We start from the raw sequence: 21,737 nt of genomic DNA, 5'->3' as shown, positions 1-21,737 counted from the left end.
TGTCCAACCAGGCTGAGAAGCGTTGAACTGGTCTCTCCCCTCCCCTGCTGAGCGTAGCCCTGCCCAGCCACTTGCTGGAGTGCTGAACTTGCCCGGGTTTCACAAATTGTGCCACCAAGGAGCTGGAGAACATGGCGTGCAACCACCCCACTCCCCTCACTTGCCAAAAGCACTCGTCCAAATTGTAAGAGGGGTCCTAAAAGATCCTACTCTCCAGATCAGTCGTGTTTCCGTCGTTGGTGGAACCAGTCTGGAACCCCATTCCCAGCCTCTCCCTCTAATCTGGAATCAGAGGCAGCATGGGGAGGATGAGAGGCTGACCTCAAATGTCTGGGTGAAGCTGCTCTTTGCACTTCGTTGCCTTGGGGCTGTTAGGCAAGCAAATACCTGATAATCCTGGTTCCCCTCTAAGCAAGAATGGAACAGGGCATACCTTCTACTGCCTGACTGTTACTCTTGGCTATGCCACTTAAAAAATGGAGCCATCTTTCCTGACAACCAAGCAGGGGTTCCAGCTCTTGAAAAGACCATTGTTATGTTTGAAAGCCATGTTGGCTCATTGGAACGATTAACTGATTCATCCTACAGCACCAAATCAAAGTGCTCGTACCAGGCATTTTAATCAGGGACAGGAGCCCACGACAAATTATAGTAGCCCAAGCAGCTCTGTCCCTACTTTGGGGCAGATTAAAAAGCTTTCCCACAAGATAAACCTTGGCTTTCTGAAAGTCTACAGAAGTTAGCTCCTAAACAAACCTGCTTTCCAGTTCCATCACGTTTTTCCCTGCAGCTTAAGATGCTCTTCTTTTGTTGGAGGAATGGAAAAGCCATGTTGCAAACAAAAGAAATGTGCAGAGAAACAAAAAAAGTTTGTGGGACAAAAAAAATGTTCAATCAGACCTTTCAACTTATAATGATGATGATGACGATGATGATATTTTGCAAAGTTGGAAGATCTGACTGAACCTACTTCTCTGCCTAGCTGGGAAAGGGCTCTGGTACTCAGCGCTACGCAAGAGGCAAGCATGGGCAGTTCTAGACTCTCAGGCATGACACCAAAGTAGCATCTTGTAGCAACTCTGTGGTCAGTTCGTAGCTGCAAATTATCACTGTGGTGTTGCAACATAATTAAATTTGGGATCTGGTGATAAGTACTTTTGGCAGGGATGTCATAACTTTCTTTTTTTAATTTATTTATTTGGTTTTTTTTCAAATATAACATACAAAAAAGAAACAACATACATAAAAACATACACATACAACATTTGGGAAATGAAAGTTTCCCCACTTTTTAGGTGTTTGATCAGAGAATTTTGCTTCTTTCTCATAGTATTAATTTTTCAATTCTTTTATTTGACGTGTTGCTTTGCGTAAAATTTTATTTATTTCTTTGTTGCTCTTTTTTTTAGCCAATTGTAAAAATTTGCCCATATTTTATAGTAATCTGATTCTTCTTTTCCCTCTAATCTTTTAGATAACCTGTCCATCTCCGCACAGTCTAGTATTTTTTTAATTATTATATTTTCTTCCGGTAGTTTGTCTATTTTCCAATGTTGGGCATATACTATCCTGGCAGCTGTTAGTATGTGTATAACAAATTGGCTAAAAGAAATAGTAAATGAAGAAATTGGGAAAAAAACCCAGAATTACATCTATTGGGTATTTTTAATTTAAAAAATAGAAAAAAGAGGTAAGATATCTAGGGATGTCATAACTTTCAACATTTGCTAAGTGAATGTTCATAAGTGGAGGACTACTTGTAATTGTTTTGTGCTAGGGGACCTTGAAACTGAGCAGTTGTTGACTGTTTATATAAGTAAAAACTATGATCTGAGAACCACCAGATATTAGCTTTCAAGCCATGATTTATACCTTTTTCCCATTCAGGAAATAATAAAACTCTGTTGTAGCTATTTGATTATCTGTAGCAATATCTGAAGGACACTTCAATTATGCTTGAAAAAACATGAAGAAATTGTATCCCTGAAATTTGCAATTGCCGGACAAGTGGTCCTTCACATATGCTTTGAGACTGATACAGGAATGCCTTTCAAATAATCATTGACAAGAAGCAATTCATCCCTAATGGCTTCACGGGAACCAATACTGTGTTATAAATCATGAAGCGTCTCTCAGAATGATGCTTTGAGTTTGTAAAACACCAGCTGGGATACTTAGCAGAGGAAGCAGAGGGGAAAAACCTGTCAGTTATAATGCTGTCTTAAGACAGAGAGTTAATTCATTAGTAGCTGAATTGTTTTATGAGTCGATTGTGAAAGTGCTCCAAGCTTTTCTTTTCTTTTTCTTTAAGAAAAAGACCATTCAGAAAATCCTTCCATTCATATTTGTTACTATAAAAACCCAGATTCCATTTTCTCCAGCGAAGACGTGACCAGAATTTTAATGAATGCTAATGTATAAAGAGATGTCAAAAGAATGACTTTTATGCTTTTTTTTAAAAAGCAACTGAAGATCCGGCATTTCTTGTTTATATGTAAAATCTCACGTCATACTTAGAACTCTTTTTGCGCAAGTTAATAATTCATGAACAGGAAAGTGATGTTTCCAAATATTTAGAATGAAGAGGCAAAAAAAGGCTACACAGCAGCTTTACTCAACGAGCCTTAAAAACAAGGCAATTGTGTAAGTCTAGAAAGTGAATGATGTGACATATAAAATGTTAACAAATGAAAATACTAGTTGCATTAACTTAAGTTACGGATTTCTCATTAAATTAAGATAGCAACCTATTATAATACTGGAAACAGAGGAAGATGTAAAACAAAGGAATTTTTGTGTATGGTTATTGGTAAAGAAGTATAAAGAGGACAAAGCAATGTTATAAGAAAATTAAACAATTTGGCTTTAGTGTCATTTAATGAAAAACAATACATCTTTAACATCTGTTAAATTTCTTTAGTTAGTTTTTAAGAATAGTAAGAGAATAAGAACCCATGGAATATTAAACAGAAGGAATTACTGTATTAGGGTCTACTTCCCTAATCCCAACTAAGGCAACTACTGGTATATATTTTTAAACATTTTTGGTGATATTATAGATCCCCCTTAGGGAAACTTACTAAATGTATGAAGAGGAAGGAGACAAGGAAAAGAAGAACACAATAGAGAAGCTGTATGATATGAGAGATTATAGCTCATTTATGAAGGATAATACAGTGGAACCCCGACATACGAAATTAATTGGTTCCGGAAGGAGCCTCGTACGTCGAAAAGTTCATATGTCGAAACATTGTTTCCCATAGGAAACAATGGAAAAGCGATTAATGCGTGCAAGCCCGAGGGCTGAGGGGAAAAGACGTCGGCTGAGGGGTGCCCGGTGCTTCCCGGCGAGGAGGAGGAGGAGCTGGAAGTTCGCCAGGAGTCAGCGGAGAAGCGGCACGCCTGTTTTAAAAGATCGCAGCCGGTCTGGGGGGGCTTTCCAGCAACCCCCGAGCCCCCAACCCGGGTTCGGGGGTTGCTGGAAAGCCCCCCCAGACCGACTGTGATCTTTTAAAACAGGCGTGCAGCGCGCTGCGCCCCTCTCGCAGCCCCCAAGAAGGGGTTTTTTGCTTTTTTTTTCCCCGCCTCATGGGAGAGAGAGAGAGCAGCGCCCTGTCAGTTCCGAGCTGCGAGAGGGGCGCGGCACGCTTTCCCGAAAGGGACGGAAAAAGCCCTCTCTCGCAGCGAAAGCGCTCCCAGCCAGGGAGAGCGTTCAGATCCCCCCACCCCCAGCAGAGAGCGTTCAGATCCCCCCACCCCCAGCAGAAAGCGTTCAGATCCCCCCACCCCCAGCAGAAGCCAAGGACCCGCAGAGTGGGGCGGCAGGGGAGGCGACCGCCTCTCCACTCACCAAGTGCCGGGATACGAGCTGAGAAGAGCCGGGCTGGTTTGCTTTCCTTCCTTCCCGCGCTGATGCAGAGCAAAGCGTCACGCCCCCCTGACGCTTTTGGCGGCAAAAGAGCCCAGCGTCGCTTCGGAAGCCGCCGAAAGCGTCAGGGGGGCGTGACGCTTTGCTCTGCATCAGCGCGGGAAGGAAGGAAAGCAAACCAGCCCGGCTCTTAGCTCGTATCCCGGATTTGAGCTCGGGAGACGAACAAAAATGTCTCTCCCCTCCCAGCTCTTATCTCGAGTAGCTCGTAAGTAGAGCTGCTCGTATGTTGAGGTTCCACTGTATTCTAAACATACCCATGACGGACTATCTATTTCTTGTGAGTAAACCCACGAAGGACTAGCCACTTCTTGATGAGTAAACAAAGATAATGTGAGCAATATAAGGTAGTCAAATTCCAGAGAATGCACTCATTGAGCAAATAAACAGTGAAAACAAAGATCAGCTCCTAAACAATGGAGTTTGTAATAATTTTTTTCCTTCAAGTGAGCCCTACATGTTTGACTATTTTGGGAGCTTGACAGGAGAATATGAAACAAAATCTTTCTGCTATAAAATAAAAGGAGTTTGCAGTTGAAATCTGCTATATTTGTAACATGTTCCTATTTTAGAGCAAACAGGAAAATATAAGCTTGTACAAGTTCTAGAAGAAAAGTCAAAGACTGGCATTTTGGTGGAATAATTAATAATTATCATTATTATTTTACATACATACATACATACATACATACATACATACATATATATAATATTATACACACACACACATATATATACACATGTGTGTGTGTATATATATATATATATATATGGCCCTGGGTTGGGCCAAGAAGCAAATAAGGAGCTGTGATGTTCCTTCAATACACCAGGGTGATTCGACACAAAAATATGTAACCCTTCCCTGGTGCAGAGCTGAAGGGATTGGATACTGTAGCCTAGAAGATAATTCTCTGCCTTACAAGGCAAAGGTTGCAGGTTCAAGTCCCAGTGGGTATGGCTAGCTGATGAGGCCAAAAAAAGGCCGAAATAGATCTATCCTAGTCTCCCTTAATTTTCAAATTCAGCAAAAAACAAAACAAAACATGTGACACATACAGATAGAATTGTCGGCTATCAATAAAATTAACTGCCTTGGGTCGAGAGGCACAAAAAGGAGCTGTGATGTTCCTTCAATACACCAGGGTGATTCGACACAAAAAATATGTAACCCTTCCCTAGTGCAGAGCTGAAGGGATTGGATACTGTAGCCTAGAGGTGAATTCTCTGCCTTACAAGGCAAAGGTTGCAGGTTCAAGTCCCAGTGAGGGGTATGGCTAGCTGATGAGGCCAAAATAAGGCCGAAATAGATCTATCCTAGTCTCCCTTAATTTTCAAATTCAGCAAAAAAAACCAAACATGTGACATGTGTGTGTGTGTGTGTGTGTGTGTGTGTGTGTTAGAGAAACTGGCTCAAAGTAAGAGAATGAAATTTATCAGAAACAAGTACAAAGTTCTTCATTTAAAAAATGAACATTTAGAATGGAAGATACTTGGTTCATCAATAATACTTGTGAAGAATATTTATCAAATGGTTATTAGATATGTGAGTTAGCAATAGTTGTAAAAAAGAAAAGTTCAGCAGAATAGCTATTTCCAAATCATGGGAAAGCTAAAAGAGGGCTAGTCAGCACTTTCATAATACCAGAAAGATGTCACATAGAAAGTTAAATCTTGTTTTGCCTTGCTCAAGAGGGCAAGACATGGAATAATGGATTTAAGTTACAGGAAATGAATGTCAAAAACCAATTTCCTAATATAAAAATAGTTTAGTAGTGGAATCAATTATCTGGAAGAGTGGCAGGTTCCTCTTTATTGAATGTGTTCAAGTAGAAGTGAGACAGACCATCTGTCAGGGATGCTTAATCTGTAATTCAGTCCTGAAAAAGAGCTGGGCTCAATGGCTTCCCTAATCCTGATTTCTTCCATGCAAATCTGATGGCATTGCCATTATCTGTATGTAATGTATCTTTTTATTAGCATAATGGTATATTCAAGGAAAGACTGACCTTAATTTTTTGTTTGTCTGTTTATAAAATATAAAATGTACTTTTAAATTCTCTGTTATAATTTAATGAGATACCTACTCATAGCAGAGAGAATAAAATGTTCACACTGGAAAAAGGATAGAATTCCAACAGCATCAGATTTGGAACTTAAACTTGGAGAATATACAACAATGGTAACATTAACAGTATATATTCGCAACAAATTTAAGCAAAAATGGTTCCCATATATACAGTACATCACAGCCAACACAAACATTTCCATCCTTGCTTCCCGGGGGACCCAGATGTTTATAAATCTTGTAAATTAGCAAAAGCAGAAACCAGGAGAAAGTAGAAACTGAGTAGTATTTTTTAAATTGTTCCATCATTTTACTCTTCTTTTTAATTTAATTGTCAAATTTACAAATTCATCTCTCTTTTTTGCAACATGAACAAATAATATTAAGTAATAACATAGAAGAGACTTTAATACTAAGTATTTTGATGCAATCTGCAGGGCTTTTTAACGTTTTATTCAGATTTGAATAAACAAGCTGAACAATTTTATGCTCTTTAACAATAGAAACTATAATTAGTAATGATATAATAGTTCTATCTTTTTTATCTTCAATAGTCTTAAGTAATCTAAACATCAGAGTGTTAATTATCTTAGGCCAATACTGTAAAAATACTGCTTTATTGAAATAATGTTAAGTATTTTGTATATTTCAAAACAATATGATAAAAATATAACAATTTTTAAAACTACATGAAATCACCGCAGAAGGCTATGAAGAGTTTTCAGCCATCAGTATATTGATAGCACCCAACTCTGCTACTCCCTACAGGTCATCCTCAATGTACAATCACAATTGAGCCCAAAATTTTTGTTGCTAAGTGAGAATTTTTTAAAGCGAGTTTTGCCCCATTTTATGACTTTTCTTGCTACATTTGTTAAGTGAATCACTGCAGTTGTTAAATTAGTAACATAGTTAAGTGGACCTGGTTACCCTATAGACTTGGCTTATCAGAAGGTTGTAAAAGGGGATCACATGACCCCGGGACACTGCATCTATCATGCAGTTGTCAAGCATCCAAATATAAATCACTTGACCCTAGGGATGGCTGCAACAGCCACAGCTGTGAAAAATAACTATAAGTCACTTTTTTCAGTGCTACCCAGGGGTGGGCAGCAGGCAGGATGGGGTGGAACACAGTTCCACTGGCAGAAATGAAGATGTGTGCGCAACTCCAGCTGATCGGCGGCTGTCACTTCCTGGATTACAGGTCTCGTCATGTCTCTCCTTTTTTTCCCTGCTGCTGCTGCATCTGCGTTCTTTGCTTTTTTCCTCTTTCCTCCTTCCTGGCCTTGGACGAGCTTCCCTCTCTCCTGTCCGGCTCTCCTCCAGCCTCATGCGGTCACCTCCTGCCTGAGGTGCAAGTGGAAGGCGTGGGTGGAAGCAGCGCTGGCAACATTTATGCTTCTGGCAACACCTGTCCGTCTAGCTACCCATCCTGAGGCGGGGGGCGACCCAGGAAGGTGAGCGTGGGAAACGCAAAGCAAATTGCCACCCCAGCAATCGACACTGGTAAGATTGTAAATCGAGAACTTAACAGTTCACTTGACTGATGATGACCATTCAAGCTACTCAAACCTGATCACATTAAGCCACACCCATAAAATAAGCCACACCCACAGTGTGGCAGTAAAAATTTTGGCTGCCCATTACTGGTGCTACCTATACTAGTGATGGCGAATCTTTTTTGGTTCGTGTGCCAAAAGGGGTGTGTGGGAGTGTGCTAGCATGCATGCATCTGCCCACCTCCCTTCCCTTTCCTCCATGCATGCCCACCCCCTTGCACTGCCCCCCATGCATGCACACAGGTCTTTCTGAAGTCTGGTAGGCGGTGGTGGGCAGTGTTCCCTCTAATTTTTTGGGGGGGTGGGCAGAAAAGTATAGTGTCTGAGCGGCAGTCACTTTGGGACTGGGCGGCACAGAAATAATAAATAAATAAATAAACAAACAAACAAACAAATAAAAAACCCACCCTGTTTTGCCTCAGAGAATTTCAAAATAAAATACTGTACTGTGTGTCTATAACAGTGAGCTCATAATAGGGCAACTCTATCAATATCAAAATGCCACTTAAATAGTTGAGCTAGTTTCAAACTAGATTTTGATTTTCTTTCTCTCTTCCTTACTCCCATTCTTTTTCTTTCTCTTTTCCTTCCTCTCTTTTTTCTATCTGTTTTTCTCTCTTCCTCTCTTCCTCTCTCTCTCTCCTTCCCTCTCACTCTTTCCCTCTCGGCTTCTGGGCAGGTTTGGAAAACTCTGAGTTGATGATGATTTTTAAGTGAGCGATTGCTCACTGCTCAGCTTAGAGGGAACTATGGTGATGGGTTCATACCCATGTGGTCCAGAGAGCCGCACCAGTATGAACCCAGTGATTTTTGGCAATTTTTTTTCCAGCATCACTGTTTCAGAAGAAGCCCTCCCACCCCTCCTCATCTTAATGCTATCCTTTATTCTTTGTCCAAAGCACAACTGAGGGCTTCTTCCAGACGGAGATGCCAGGGGAAAAATCTCCAAACACCAGTGGGTTCATACCGATGAGGCTCTCTGGACCACACCGGATGAAGCCACAAACTGGAAGTGTGTTTCCCCAAATTTCTGGCTTGTCCATTGGGGGATTTTTTTGCCTTGGGGTTTCAGGGAAGCTTCCCTGAAGCATCGGGAGGACAAAATGGCTTTTCCCAAGGCTGAAAATCAGCTGGCCAGCGCACACATTCGCACTGGAACTGAAACATGGGAAAGTCTCGTGTTTCCTCCCATATGGCTCCACATGCCACCTTTGGCACGCATGCAGGGGTAGGCTACTGCCCGGATGGGGGGGGATGCAATGGGGTACCGAAAATGGAGCTCCACCCCAGAGCACCCAGTTTGCACTGAAACATGTTGAAAGAAAATGCCCTTCACTGGCCGCATGCCATAGATTCGCCATCATGGACCTATACTTTCTAACTCCAAAGTGGCAATCATTACTCTCCAATGTTATCTAATCGCAGTAAAGAGCTAGATGATGTTGTGGTTAGCTCTGGCCCAGCTCCTGCCCCAAGGACTGTGGCTGTGGGGGAGACAGGCCTGTTTTGCCCCCGGTGGAATCTGCTGATGAAGGTTCCTCTGACCAAGAAGACATGAGTGACAGGGAGGAGGAGAGTGTGGCAGACAGCTCAGAAGGAGATCAATTATCTAGCTCCTCCTTGGATTCAGAACAAGAGTTAATGATACAACCACGCATGCGGAGAGCGATGCATAGGCAACAACAACTGAGAGATTATTATCAAAGAAAATGAGGCCACCTGTGGTTGGGTGGGGCTGTGGTAATTAGTGAGGCTGCTATAAATAGCAGCCTGTGGTTTTGGCCATTGTAGAGGATTATCTGATCGTTGTGTTTCGTGACTGCTTTACTGACTTTGATCTTTTGTGTGCTGCTTTTTCCCCGCTTTGAAACTAAACCAGAGCAAAGTGTGTTTCAATTTGTGGAAGAAGAAGGACTGTGAATTACCTCACAGCTGCAAGCTAAGTATCACAGAACTGATAAGGGACTTGTACAAATTACCAGTTTGTTTGGAGACGAGTGCTCTTTGCTATATCAAAAGAGGGCTCAGTTTAAGTGAATTTTCATTATAAAGAACATTGTTTTGAATTTTCAAATGTGTGTGTGTGTGAAATTTGTACCTGTGAATTTTTGGGAGGAGTCTACCAGAGAGCCCGACAGAACAGATGAGAGCTAAGAAGATGAAATGAGATGTAGAGAAAACAGTAATATAAAAGCTAGCCCCTGGGGTGACGTTTGTTCTAAAGAGAAGTGTGCTTGGTTGGACAAATCAGGATTACAATTTGGGAGTGTTCCTGGGCCTTCAGCACTCGCCACACTGCATTGTTGCAATGGGGCATGTGTTTGTGCAACCACGGTGCATGAATGAATTATCTAGTTAGGTAATGAAATGTCTGCAAAAAAACATCCAAGCTCAGGGAACACCTAAGACCCCGCATTCCCCAAAACTTAGTGTAGGTTTGTAAAGCTGAAAAGGGATTTTAAAAAAATAAATAAATAAAGTCATAAACCTAGGATAAACATAAGCATTACATGAGAAGTGCACTAGCAGTGGGTTAGAGCCAGAGATAAGACATAAACAGAGAAGGGAAACCTAGAGAGATAAAACTAGTACATCAGAATAACGTGGAATCTTCTAAATGGATTTAATAGACAAGCCAGTCACTCTTGCTCAGCCTGCCTCATCTCACAGGTTTGTTGCTGAGGAGAAATAAAGGAGTATTATCTGTGTTTATCACATTAAGTTATTTATAACAAATAATAACGGCGGAATACAAATAAATAAAAACTATCTCCACAACTTTTATTTTTTGTCTTTTCTTCTGTTCAACAGCATTAATTTTAGAAACATAGAAACATAGAAGACTGACGGCAGGAAAAGACCTCATGGTCCATCTAGTCTGCCCTTATACTATTTTCTGTATTTTATCTTAGGATGGATCTATGTTTATCCCAGGCATGTTTAAATTCAGTTACTGTGGATTTACCACCCACATCTGCTGGAAGTTTGTTCCAAGGATCTACTACTCTTTCAGTAAAATAATATTTTCTCATGTTGCTTTTGATCTTTTCCCCCAACTAACTTCAGATTGTGTCCCCTTGTTCTTGTGTTCACTTTCCTATTAAAAACACTTCCCTCCTGGACCTTATTTAACCCTTTAACATATTTAAATGTTTCGATCATGTCCCCCCTTTTCCTTCTGTCCTCCAGACTATACAGATTGAGTTCATTAAGTCTTTCCTGATACGTTTTATGCTTAAGACCTTCCACCATTCTTGTAGCCCGTCTTTGGACCCGTTCAATTTTGTCAATATCTTTTTGTAGGTGAGGTCTCCAGAACTGAACACAGTATTCCAAATGTGGTCTCACCAGCACTCTATATAGCGGGATCATAATCTCCCTCTTCCTGCTTGTTATACCTCTAGCTATGCAGCCAAGCATCCTACTTGCTTTCCCTACCACCTGACTGGAGTGTATTCATTTTCTAACATGTTCCAATTTGCTACTTTGTCCTTCAAAATGGTTTCCATTTGGAAGACATGTTTCCTTTCCAAGAAAATGTAGACAGATAAACCATATATGGATTTTTAGATAAATCTTGCATCTCCACTCCACTAATGCTCTGTTTCATAACCAGTGTTAAAGTGATAAATGCATGGGAACTTCTGGCATCTGTTAGCATGTTCAAGCAACAAGTTACGTAATTATTTAGGCCAAAATGTATGATATTTTGAGACACAGAAAGGAAGAATACATAGACATAAGAGATGAAACTCAGTATTTTGTTTCAACTCATTTCACCTTAATACTGAATAAAATATGTTTTGTTCCTGAAATTATTCAGTGGTAATCACCTATTTCTGCTAAGGTTTTGTGAAAATTGCTTATATCCATCTCTATATAACACCGCATCCTAAAAAGGTAGCAGCAAATGTGCAAGAATTCAATTGCTCATAGCAACTGTATTTTGGGAGTGCAAGAAACTGCTTAATATAGATTGATACCATTATTCTAACTTAGTTCCATATTTTTTGTGACAAAGGAAAGCAATTTCTTAAGGAATAGAGCACATACTTATGTTTTGGTAAGACACGACTGAGCCACGAATGCATCTGTTAACTTGCCCAGTACCAAGTGCCATCAATAGATAGATAGAATCTAGCTTTTCCTTAACAGAAAATCTCTTCCCGGTAATCCCATTTATACTATACCATAGGTGAATATGAAATTGTATATTTAACATTCCACTAACAGTCATTAGGAAGATGAATTTGTCCTCCAAATAATTTTTGATTTGCTTGATAGACAAAAGCTATCCTAGATGTGTGTGTGTGTTTGTGTGTGTATAAATTGTGTGTGTGTGTGTGTGTCACATGTTTTTGCTGAATTTGAAAATTAAGGGAGACTAGGATAGATCTAGTTCGGCCTTATTTTGGCCTCATCAGCTAGCCATACCCTCACTGGGACTTGAACCTGCAACCTTTGCCTTGTAAGGCAGAGAATTAACCTCTAGGCTACAGTATCCAGTATCAAGTATCCAATCCAACAGTATACAGTATCCAATCCTTTCCAATCCTATATATAATTTAACAAAGGAATAGTCTCCCCAAGCAGGCTAACTTTCAATTACCATTGCATTTTCTGTAATGAATTATGATTATATGCTGAATACTAAGAATATTAACTGTATTAATAAACAATTAGGTTAACTGCATTGATTTTATTATGAATTCTAATTCTGTAAATGTTGTCTTATTTTTCTTACCATACATTCTTTATTTCCTTAAAAAAAATTTATATGTAGAGATTTAACTTCATTGACTTAATATGGATCTTATACTTTCCCATATCCAAGACAGCAAGGTTATTGTATTATTTATTTATTTGTTGTTTCTGTTGTGATGTACTGACTCTCCATGATACAGTCACATGGTGAGTTTCAGGAATCTGTAAATTCCTGGGTGTTGGCTAGATTCCAAGCCATAGTCTTCTCCTTTTCCTAGGGCTGAGATGTAGGAGAATAACTTGATGTACATGTTAGAAATTCATCTTAGTAATACATATTGCTGGCCTTTTCTGAATGTACATATTCGGGGAAATGGGATATCCTATTGTAGCCTTGCTGCACTATTTTGCAAAATAAAATTCTTAAGTTATTTTCTCTGTCTTTTCCTTATGAACTACTATACGTAAAAAATATTCCTAAGAAATATTTTATTTAACGTGATATGAATGAATGGAGGAAAATTCATTCATACCAACAAGGCCACTGAGTATTCATATGTAGAAAAACCCATCACAAACCCATCTTGCAAGTACATATACCACAAACCACAAACCCAACTTGCAAGTACATGTAAAGAACTACTACACACCTACTATCAATCATCTAAGGAAATACATGTTGGACTTAAATGAATGAATTATAAGATACTATAAGAATGGGAAGGAGAAACAAGAAAGGTGCAAGAAATGGTGGGAAATCCAAACAACATTTAGTTACTTTCATATCACCATTTCTCTGAGTATTGTATTGGCAGTTCTGTGTTAGCAAAAACTTCAGAAGAGAAGGATTTAGGGGTAGTGATTTCTGACAGTTTCAAAATGGGTGAACAGTGCAGTCAGGCGGTAGGGAAAGCAAGTAGGATGCTTGGCTGCATAGCTAGAGGTATAACAAGCAGGAAGAGGGAGATTGTGATTCCGCTATATAGAGCGCTGGTGAGACCACATTTGGAATACTGTGTTCAGTTCTGGAGACCTCACCTACAAAAAGATATTGACAAAATTGAACGGGTCCAAAGACGGGCTACAAGAATGGTGGAAGGTCTTAAGCATAAAACGTATCAGGAAAGACTTCATGAACTCAATCTGTATAGTCTGGAGGACAGAAGGAAAAGGGGGGACATGATCGAAACATTTAAATATGTTAAAGGGTTAAATAAGGCCCAGGAGGGAAGTGTTTTTAATAGGAAAGTGAACCCAAGTACAAGGGGACACAGTATGAAGTTAGTTGGGGGAAAGATCAAAAGCAACATGAGAAAATATTATTTTACTGAAAGAGTAGTAGATCCTTGGAACAAACTTCCAGCAAACGTGGTAGATAAATCCACAGTAACTGAATTTAAACATGCCTGGGATAAACATAGATCCATCCTAAGATAAAATACAGAAAATAGTATAAGGGCAGACTAGATGGACCATGAGGTCTTTTTCTGCCATCAGACTTCTATGTTTCTGTGTTTCTCTTTCTTTGTAAAAGATGTGTAAACCAGTGCTCCAGACTTCAGTACTGTGACAATAGTTCTTCTTCATAGGTTTGTTGCTTCAATGCAAACAGTTACTATTTAGGGAGAAAGGGAAATATGCAAATTTATCAGACCACTACCTCAGTACTACTGTGTTGTACTTCAAAGATCTGGAACAATCAATTTCTATGGGAAATAGTTAGCTTGAGCCCTCAAGCCAGGACGGAGAGGTTCCAGTCACAATTGAGCTGGGAAAATGGACTCACTTATTGAACCCAGATAAATGAGATGAGAGTACATACATATGTCTCTATGACTGAACTAGTACCAAGGCAGTATGTGGAAATATTAACTATTTCCACATACTGCCACATTATGGGGTTTGCATAATGGTTAATGCCAGTTGAAGGAACCTGCACCCACTGGAAAGGAAAATATGAATGCACACAGCACTTATTTATCTTGTACATAAAGTTAAGGGACTGGAAACATTACATCCACACTGGCCAAAAACAATTTAGTCCAAATGCAAAACCAACATGGCAAAGTACCATATAGAGGTGTTGTGCTTAGCTCTGGCCCAGCTCCTGCCCCAAGGACTGTGGATGTGGGGGAGACATCCACATGCTGCAGGCCTGTTTTGCTCCCGGTGGAATCTGCTGATGAAGGTTCCTCTGACCAAGAAGACATGAGTGACAGGGAGGAGGAGAGTGTGGCAGACAGCTCAGAAGGAGATCAATTATCTAGCTCCTCCTTGGATTCGGAACAAGAGTTAATGATACAGCCACGCATGCGGAGAGCGATGCATAGGCAACAACAACTGAGAGATTATTATCAAAGAAAATGAGGCCACCTGTGGTTGGGTGGGGCTGTGGTAATTAGTGTGGGTTTGGCCATTGTGGAGGATTATCTGATCATTGTGTTTCGTGCCTGCCTGACTGACTTTGACCTTTTGTGTGCTGATTTTTCCCTGCTTTGAAACTAAACCAGAGCAAAGTATGTTTCACTTTGTGAAAGAAAAAGGACTGTGAATTGCCTCACAGCTGCAAGCTAAGTATCACAGAACTGATAAGGGACTTGTACAAATTACCAGTTTGTTTGGAGACGAGTGCTCTTTGGCTATACAAAAAGAGTGCTTATTTGAATTTTCGGTATAAAGAACATTGTTTTGAATTTTCAAACGTGTGTGTGTGTCTGAAATTTGTATCTGTGAATTTTCGGGTGGATTCTACCAGAGAGCTCGACAGAACATAGAGGTAGAGAAATAGATATCTCAGTAAATAATGAGATATTTGCTCCCCTCTCAACCTGATACATTTTTGGACAGAGAACAATGTTTGTTCATATTCTTAGCATTCAGGTAGCATATTACAGCACGCACTTTTATTATTATTTATTATTATTATTTATTAGATTTGTATGCCGCCCATCTCCATTGACTCTGCACTTGGAGGGAAACAAAATGAGGACGCTCATCTCTAACCTTCACCACAACGTCAGTCGATGATCTACTGACCACTGGCACTCTTGTTCTCTTCCATTGGCTTCCCACTACACAATAGTAATACCAACTTCCGCTGTGAACATTCCCCGCAAGAGCTGTGTGCCTTGTAACCCTACTTTCCAGATAACCCTTGTAGTTTTCATGAGTATCAGGATTAAGTGATATCTTCTGAAGAGAGGGAGAAAAAGAGTCTCTTCTAAGCGTCCAGTGGGTCTACCTAAAGAGGACTATTGAGCCGCCCCAAGTCTGCGGAGCCGCCCCGAGTCTGCGGAGAGGGGCAGCATACAAATCTAATAAACATAAACACACAAACTATGATCTGACTGCTAAATTTTCTCACTAGTCTTAAAATGGAGATTAAAATGGAGATGATAATAATAATAATAATAATAATAATAGTAATAATAATAATAATAATAATTTATTAGATTTGTATGCCGCCCCTCTCCGAGGACTCGGAGCGGCTCACAACAATAAAACATCATATACAAATCCAATGTTAAAACAGTCTTTAAAACTCCCCTATTAAAAACAGTCATACAGCCCAAACACACCATCCATAAAATCAAAGGCAGCTAAGGATATATCAATTCCTTCATGCCCGGTGACATAGATAAGATATAAGAATAAAACAGAAAGATATTGATAGTGAAATGGCATGTAACATAAAATATCCTACACAATATACTCCAATATATACAAACTTGCCTAATTTTTTGCCCTCAAACTGCTATACAGTGATCCCCCGTTTATTGCGTCCCCGACCATTGCGAACAGGGTACTTCGCGATTTTTCAACCCGGAAGTCAAAATACCATCTACGCATGCGTGCCCGTTTTTTTCTATGGGCACGCATGCGTAGATGGCAACCGGGAGATCAGCTGCTGGGCGGCTTCCCTGGGTCTTCCCCCTCTTGCTGGCGTCAGCGAGGAGTTTCCCCACCGCCCACGCAAACTCCTCGCTGCCGCTCGCCCGCCCTTCGCCTGCCCACGCCATTCGCTCCCCCTCTTGCTGGCGGGAGGGCGAGAAGCCCTCCCCAGCACCCGCTCGCCCGCCCTTCGCCGCTCGCCCGCCCTTCACCCTGGCCGCTTCTTCCCAGCGGAGAAATTCCAGCCCCCACCTGGTCCCGCCCGATCCTCCTCCCTGAGGCAGCTCGCCCTCCCATGGCCGCTTCCTCTACCCTCCATTGCAAGCCCTCGCCACCGCAGCCAACGCGCGCTGCGATCTTCAAGCCCGGCTCCTTTCGGCCCAGCATCCCGGGCCAAGCAGCTGCCTTCCGTGACTGAGCCTGGCTCGCCCGGAAGATCGTAGCGCGCGTTGGCTGCAGCGGCGAGCGAAGCCAAGCCGGCAGCAATGTCGCTGCCGCTGCAGCCAACGCGCGCTACGATCTTCCGGGCGAGCCAGGCTCAGTGACGGAAGGCAGCCGCTTGGCCCGGGATGCTGGGCCGAGAGGAGCCGGGCTTGATCCGCTGAGCCTGGCTGGCCCGGAAGATCGTAGCGCGCGTTGGCTGCAGCGGCGAGCGAAGCCAAGCCGGCAGCAATGTCGCCACCGCTGCAGCCAACGCGCGCTACGATCTTCCGGGCCAGCCAGGCTCAGCGGATCAAGCCCGGCTCCTCTCGGCCCAGCATCCCGGGCCAAGCGGCTGCCTTCCGTCACTGAGCCTGGCTCGCCCGAAAGATCGTAGCGCGCGTTGGCTGCAGCGGCGAGCAAAGCCAAGCCGGCAGCAATGTTGCTGCCGCTGCAGCCAACGCGCGCTACGATCTTCCGGGCGAGCCAGGCTCAGCGGATCAAGCCCGGCTCCTCTCGGCCCAGCATCCCGGGCCAAGCAGCTGCCTTCCGTGACTGAGCCTGGCTGGCCCGGAAGATCGTAGCGCACGTTGGCTGCAGCGGCGAGCGAAGCCAAGCCGGCAGCAATGTCGACGCCGCTGCAGCCAACGCGCGCTACGATCTTCCGGGCGAGCCAGGCTCAGTGACGGAAGGCAGCCGCTTGGCCCGGGATGCTGGGCCGAGAGGAGCCGGGCTTGATCCGCTGAGCCTGGCTGGCCCGGAAGATCGTAGCGCGCGTTGGCTGCAGCGGTGGCGACATTGCTGCCGGCTTGGCTTCGCTCGCCGCTGCAGCCAATGCGCGCTACGATCTTCCGGGCCAGCCAGGCTCAGCGGATCAAGCCCGGCTCCTCTCGGCCCAGCATCCTGGGCCAAGCGGCTGCCTTCCGTCACTGAGCCTGGCTGGCCCGGAAGATCGTAGCGCACGTTGGCTGCAGCGGCGAGCGAAGCCAAGCAGGCGCGCCGTTTTCCGCTGACTCCTAAAGCGGGGAAGTTCGCCCGGAGTCAGCGTAGAACGGCGCAACTGTTTTAAAACGATCGGAGCTTTCCAATGAGTCCCGAAGACAAACGGCAAACTTCTGCGTTTGTCTTCGGGACTCATTGGAAAGCCGCGCGGGTGTTTTAAAACATCCCCGCCGACATGGGGGGCTTGCTAGCACCCCCCCAAACCTGGGTTGGGGGTTCGGGGGGGTGCTAGCGAGCCCCCCATGTCAGCGGCGACGTTTTAAAACAGCCGCCCCGCCCCCCAATCTTCGGCTCCTCGCTAGCGCTGCGGAAGTTAAAAACACCATCTGCACATGCGCAGATGGTGTTTTTACTTCCGCAGCGCTACTTCGCGAAAACCCGCTCGTTGCGGGGGGTCCTGGAACGGAACCCTCGCAACGAGCGGGGGATCACTGTAATTCCAAAGGCCATTTTTGGCATCCACTCCAGCAGTAAAGACAATTGTAGTCCACCTCAACTTGCAAAACAGCAGATTGTGCAAGGCAACTCTCAGACACAATTTTTCCTTGGATTATCTTAAAACAGAGCAACACTTAACAGAACACTTTGTAGTTCTTAAATCATAATGAGGGGAAATATTCCACTGCAATACTTTAGACCATACTTTAGAACAAACTGTGCCATAACTTTTCTAAGCAGATTTTATAGCATGATTGAGAAATGTAACTCTTATCAGAATTACTGCTGACAGCACCAAAACTGCTACAATCTATGCCTTTTATTTAAAAGAAGACTAGTAACAGAAGATTTGGCTCAACTAAGAAAAGCTGATAGGGTGGTTTATTTCCTGATTTTCCGGAGAATCAAGTTATGAGTTTCTAGGAAAGATACTGATCTTCTGATGTTCCTGGGAAATTCAGAATGTGTATACAATGTGGATATTGCTAACCAAAATAAACATTATTAGAGATCTCATGAGTTTGCTATTCCAATCTATACTTAAGAAATAAAAAGAACATTTCCTCCCGCCCACCCTACAAAACCATGTGTCTTCCTTAGAAAAATAGCCCATCTTTCATTGACTATAGTTTGGTGTCTAAAACATGAATAACATTAAGAAAGAAGAAAAGATCCCAGCTAAAATAAGAAAAGCTATCTGAAGTTAAAGTTTTAATTAGATTTGTTGATCACTTATTGGATACAACAATGCCTTTTCCTAAACCAAGCAATGAGTTTGCTTTTTAGAACTTCCATTGAAGAATTACAGCCATTTTCTCACACTCAGATAATAATAATAATAATTTATTAGATTTGTATGCCGTCCCTCTCCGAAGACTCGGGGCGGCTCACAACAACGATAAAAACAATATTATACTGGCACAAATCTAATATTAAAAAAAACTAAAAACCCTATCATAATTAAAAACCAAACAGCACATACATACCAAACATAAATTATAATAAGCCTGGGGGAAAGGTGTCTCAAATCCCCCATGCCTGGCGGTATAGGTGGGTCTTAAGTAGTTTACGGAAGACAAGGAGGGTGGGAGCAGTTCTAATCTCCGGGGGGGAGTTGATTCCAGAGGGCCGGGGCCGCCACAGAGAAGGCTCTTCCCCTGGGGCCCGCCAGACGACATTGTTGTGTGATTACACTTCAAATTATTGTTCAAATTCAATTTTCAAAATAAAGAAAGTATTTTTTTTTAAAGAGTATAGAGAAAGGAAACAAAAGTACTTCTGTCCTTTTTTAGTTCTGCTTTCCTTCCCTGCCCAAATGGATTCCCAAACAGCCCTAAAGAAAGCCTATGGTAAAAAAATAAAAATAATAAAATTCCTTTATATGTTTCCTAATTGATGCAAAAATCTAAGTTGGTAACATATGGCAATTATTATGCTATGACATACCACTATGCCGTTTATGCTATAGAACAGATTATGTGATGGTTAACATGCCAATTAAAGGATGCAATTCTGCTGAAGCTTGTAAAATTTAGGTTTCCTCCAGTGCAAGTTAACTTTTTTTAAAAATCCACTGAAAAGATATACAATGATCCCCCGATTATCGCGAGGGTTCCGTTCCAAGACCCCTCGCGATAATCGATTTTTCGGGATGTAGTGGTCCGGAAGTAAAAACACCATCTGCGCATGCACGCCCCTTTTTCCATGGCCGCACATGCGCAGATGGTGGAGTTTGCGTGTGGGCGGCGGGGAAGACCCAGGGAAGGTTCCTTCAGCCACCCAACAGCTGATCTGCTCCGCAGCGCGGCAGCAGCGAGGAGCCGAAGATGGGGTTTCCCCGTTGCCCAGGCAATGGGGAAACCCCATCTTCGGCTCCTCGCTGCTGCCGCGCTGCGGAGCAGATCAGCTGTTGGGCGGCCGAAGGAACCTTCCCTGGGTCTTCCCGCCGCCCAGGCAAAGGGGAAACCCCAAGATCGCTTGCCGCTTGCCTGTTCGCCCACCCGCCCGGCCGCTTCGCTTGCCCGTTCACCCGCCCGCCCAGCCGCTCGCTTGCCCGTTCACCCGCCCGCCCGGCCGCTCCGCTTGCCCGTTCGCCCGCCCGCCCGGCTGCTCGCTTGCCCGTTCGCCCGCCCGGCCGCTCCGCTTGCCCGTTCACCCGCCCGCCCGGCTGCTCGCTTGCCCGTTCACCCGCCCGCCCGGCTGCTCGCTTGCCGCTCGAGAGCAAGAGGGGGAGAGATAGAGAAAGAGAGAGAAGGAAAGAAAGAGATGAGAGAGGGAGGAAGAGAGTGTGAGAGAGGAAGAAGCAAGATAGAGAAAGAGAGAGAGAAAGAAAGATGAGAAAGGGAGTGACATCATCGGGTGGAAAAATCGCGATATAGCATTTCGCAAAGATCGAGATCGCGAAACTCGGGGGATCACTGTACTGTATTCCTATTACATATGCAATGTGATTTGCAACGTTTATGAAGCCCTAAAGAGTGTCTGGGATCAAAAAAATTATTCAAGGGTATTTTCTACTCACTCCATCTGACTAATAGTTTTTGAACCATCCAAAAAGAAGGGTTTTTTCATAATGAAAAAGCTAGTTGACAATCCTGCTTGAGTTTTGAAATTGTCTGTAAGTTTGCCAAGTTTTTGAAAGATGTACAGTAATCCTATTTCCTTTTGGTATATATCAGGATACACATTCACAGTTATTGAAACAACATTGTTGGTAAATATTATCAAATATCAGGTATACCTACCGTGTAGCAAGTTTATGGCAAATCACACCAGTATCTGTTATGACTTCACTTAGCCTCAATTCTAGATGGACTTTTCCCTGAAAAGTAGAATTACAAAAAATAAGACTAGATGTATACAAGTGTGATTGGTAAAAAATATAGAAATATTGAGGTTATTGGTGGATAATATGAAATCTTGCAATGCAACATCAATCAGCCCATCAAATAAATAATGGAAGGAGGAAAATCAACAATAGATATAGTTTTAAGACAAATAATTGTGCTATTTCAGTTCAAATGTTTAAATAAAAATGTGACTATATCTGCCTCTAAATTGCTGTAAATCAGTATTTCTCAATGATTTTCTGTTACGCTCCCCCCCCCCCGAAAAAGTAGACATTTTGTGCACATACACACACCCCAATTCTCTACTGGAACAATTGTTTGCAATTTTCACTGAAAAAACTCAAGCAGCTTACCAGCGTGATTGGATTATAATGTGTTTAAGTCAGTGTTTCCCAATCTTGGCAACTTGAAGATATCTGGACTTCAACTCCCATAATTCCCCAGGCAGCGAATGCTGGCTGGGGAAATCTGGGAGTTGAAGTCCAGATATCTTCAAGTTGCCAAGTTTGGGAAACACTGGTTTAAGTGACGCCTTAATTTATTTGGCTTAATGCTGTCCGCTGCCAACATTTTTAGACACAGTAAACATCCTGGTTTTTTCTCGTCTCCCACCGTAGTCACAGTGAAGCCAAACGCTACATATGCTTCCTCATATTTCCTCATCTTAGCTTTTAGGAGACTTGCGTTTGTCTCATTATCACCGTCTATCTCCTCCCTTATTTTCATCACTCTTAAATATTTTTCCATGGTGTCTTTAATTTTGTTATCTGTACTTTATACCTCCTGCTCTGTGCTGTGTGCTATGGTTCAGTGCAAAAAAAACCCTACTTCCTGTAGCAAAAAAAGCACGTTCCTTGGGGTCACGCACCCTTGTGGCA

At 42.6% G+C, this 21,737-nt stretch overlaps 2 protein-coding genes across 2 annotated transcripts in view; both read right to left on the bottom strand.

The window, feature by feature from the left end:
• LOC139166905 (uncharacterized) overlaps nucleotides 1–21,737 on the bottom strand; it is a 984,072-nt gene that overhangs the window by 449,165 nt on the left and 513,170 nt on the right. The gene's annotated exons all lie outside the window — the stretch shown is intronic.
• The window catches only part of RASA3 (RAS p21 protein activator 3), a 188,510-nt gene that overhangs the window by 65,512 nt on the left and 101,261 nt on the right, over nucleotides 1–21,737 (bottom strand). The window contains exon 5 of the mRNA XM_070751116.1: nucleotides 20,755–20,831. Coding sequence (XP_070607217.1) covers nucleotides 20,755–20,831 — 77 coding nt within the window. The remainder of the gene's footprint in view (nucleotides 1–20,754; nucleotides 20,832–21,737) is intronic.

Source organism: Erythrolamprus reginae, chromosome 4 (assembly GCF_031021105.1).
Source record: "Erythrolamprus reginae isolate rEryReg1 chromosome 4, rEryReg1.hap1, whole genome shotgun sequence".
NCBI classification, from domain to species: Eukaryota; Metazoa; Chordata; class Lepidosauria; order Squamata; family Dipsadidae; genus Erythrolamprus; species Erythrolamprus reginae.
Note: the sequence above shows the minus strand (reverse complement) of the source record. Positions and strands in the feature narration are given on the sequence as shown.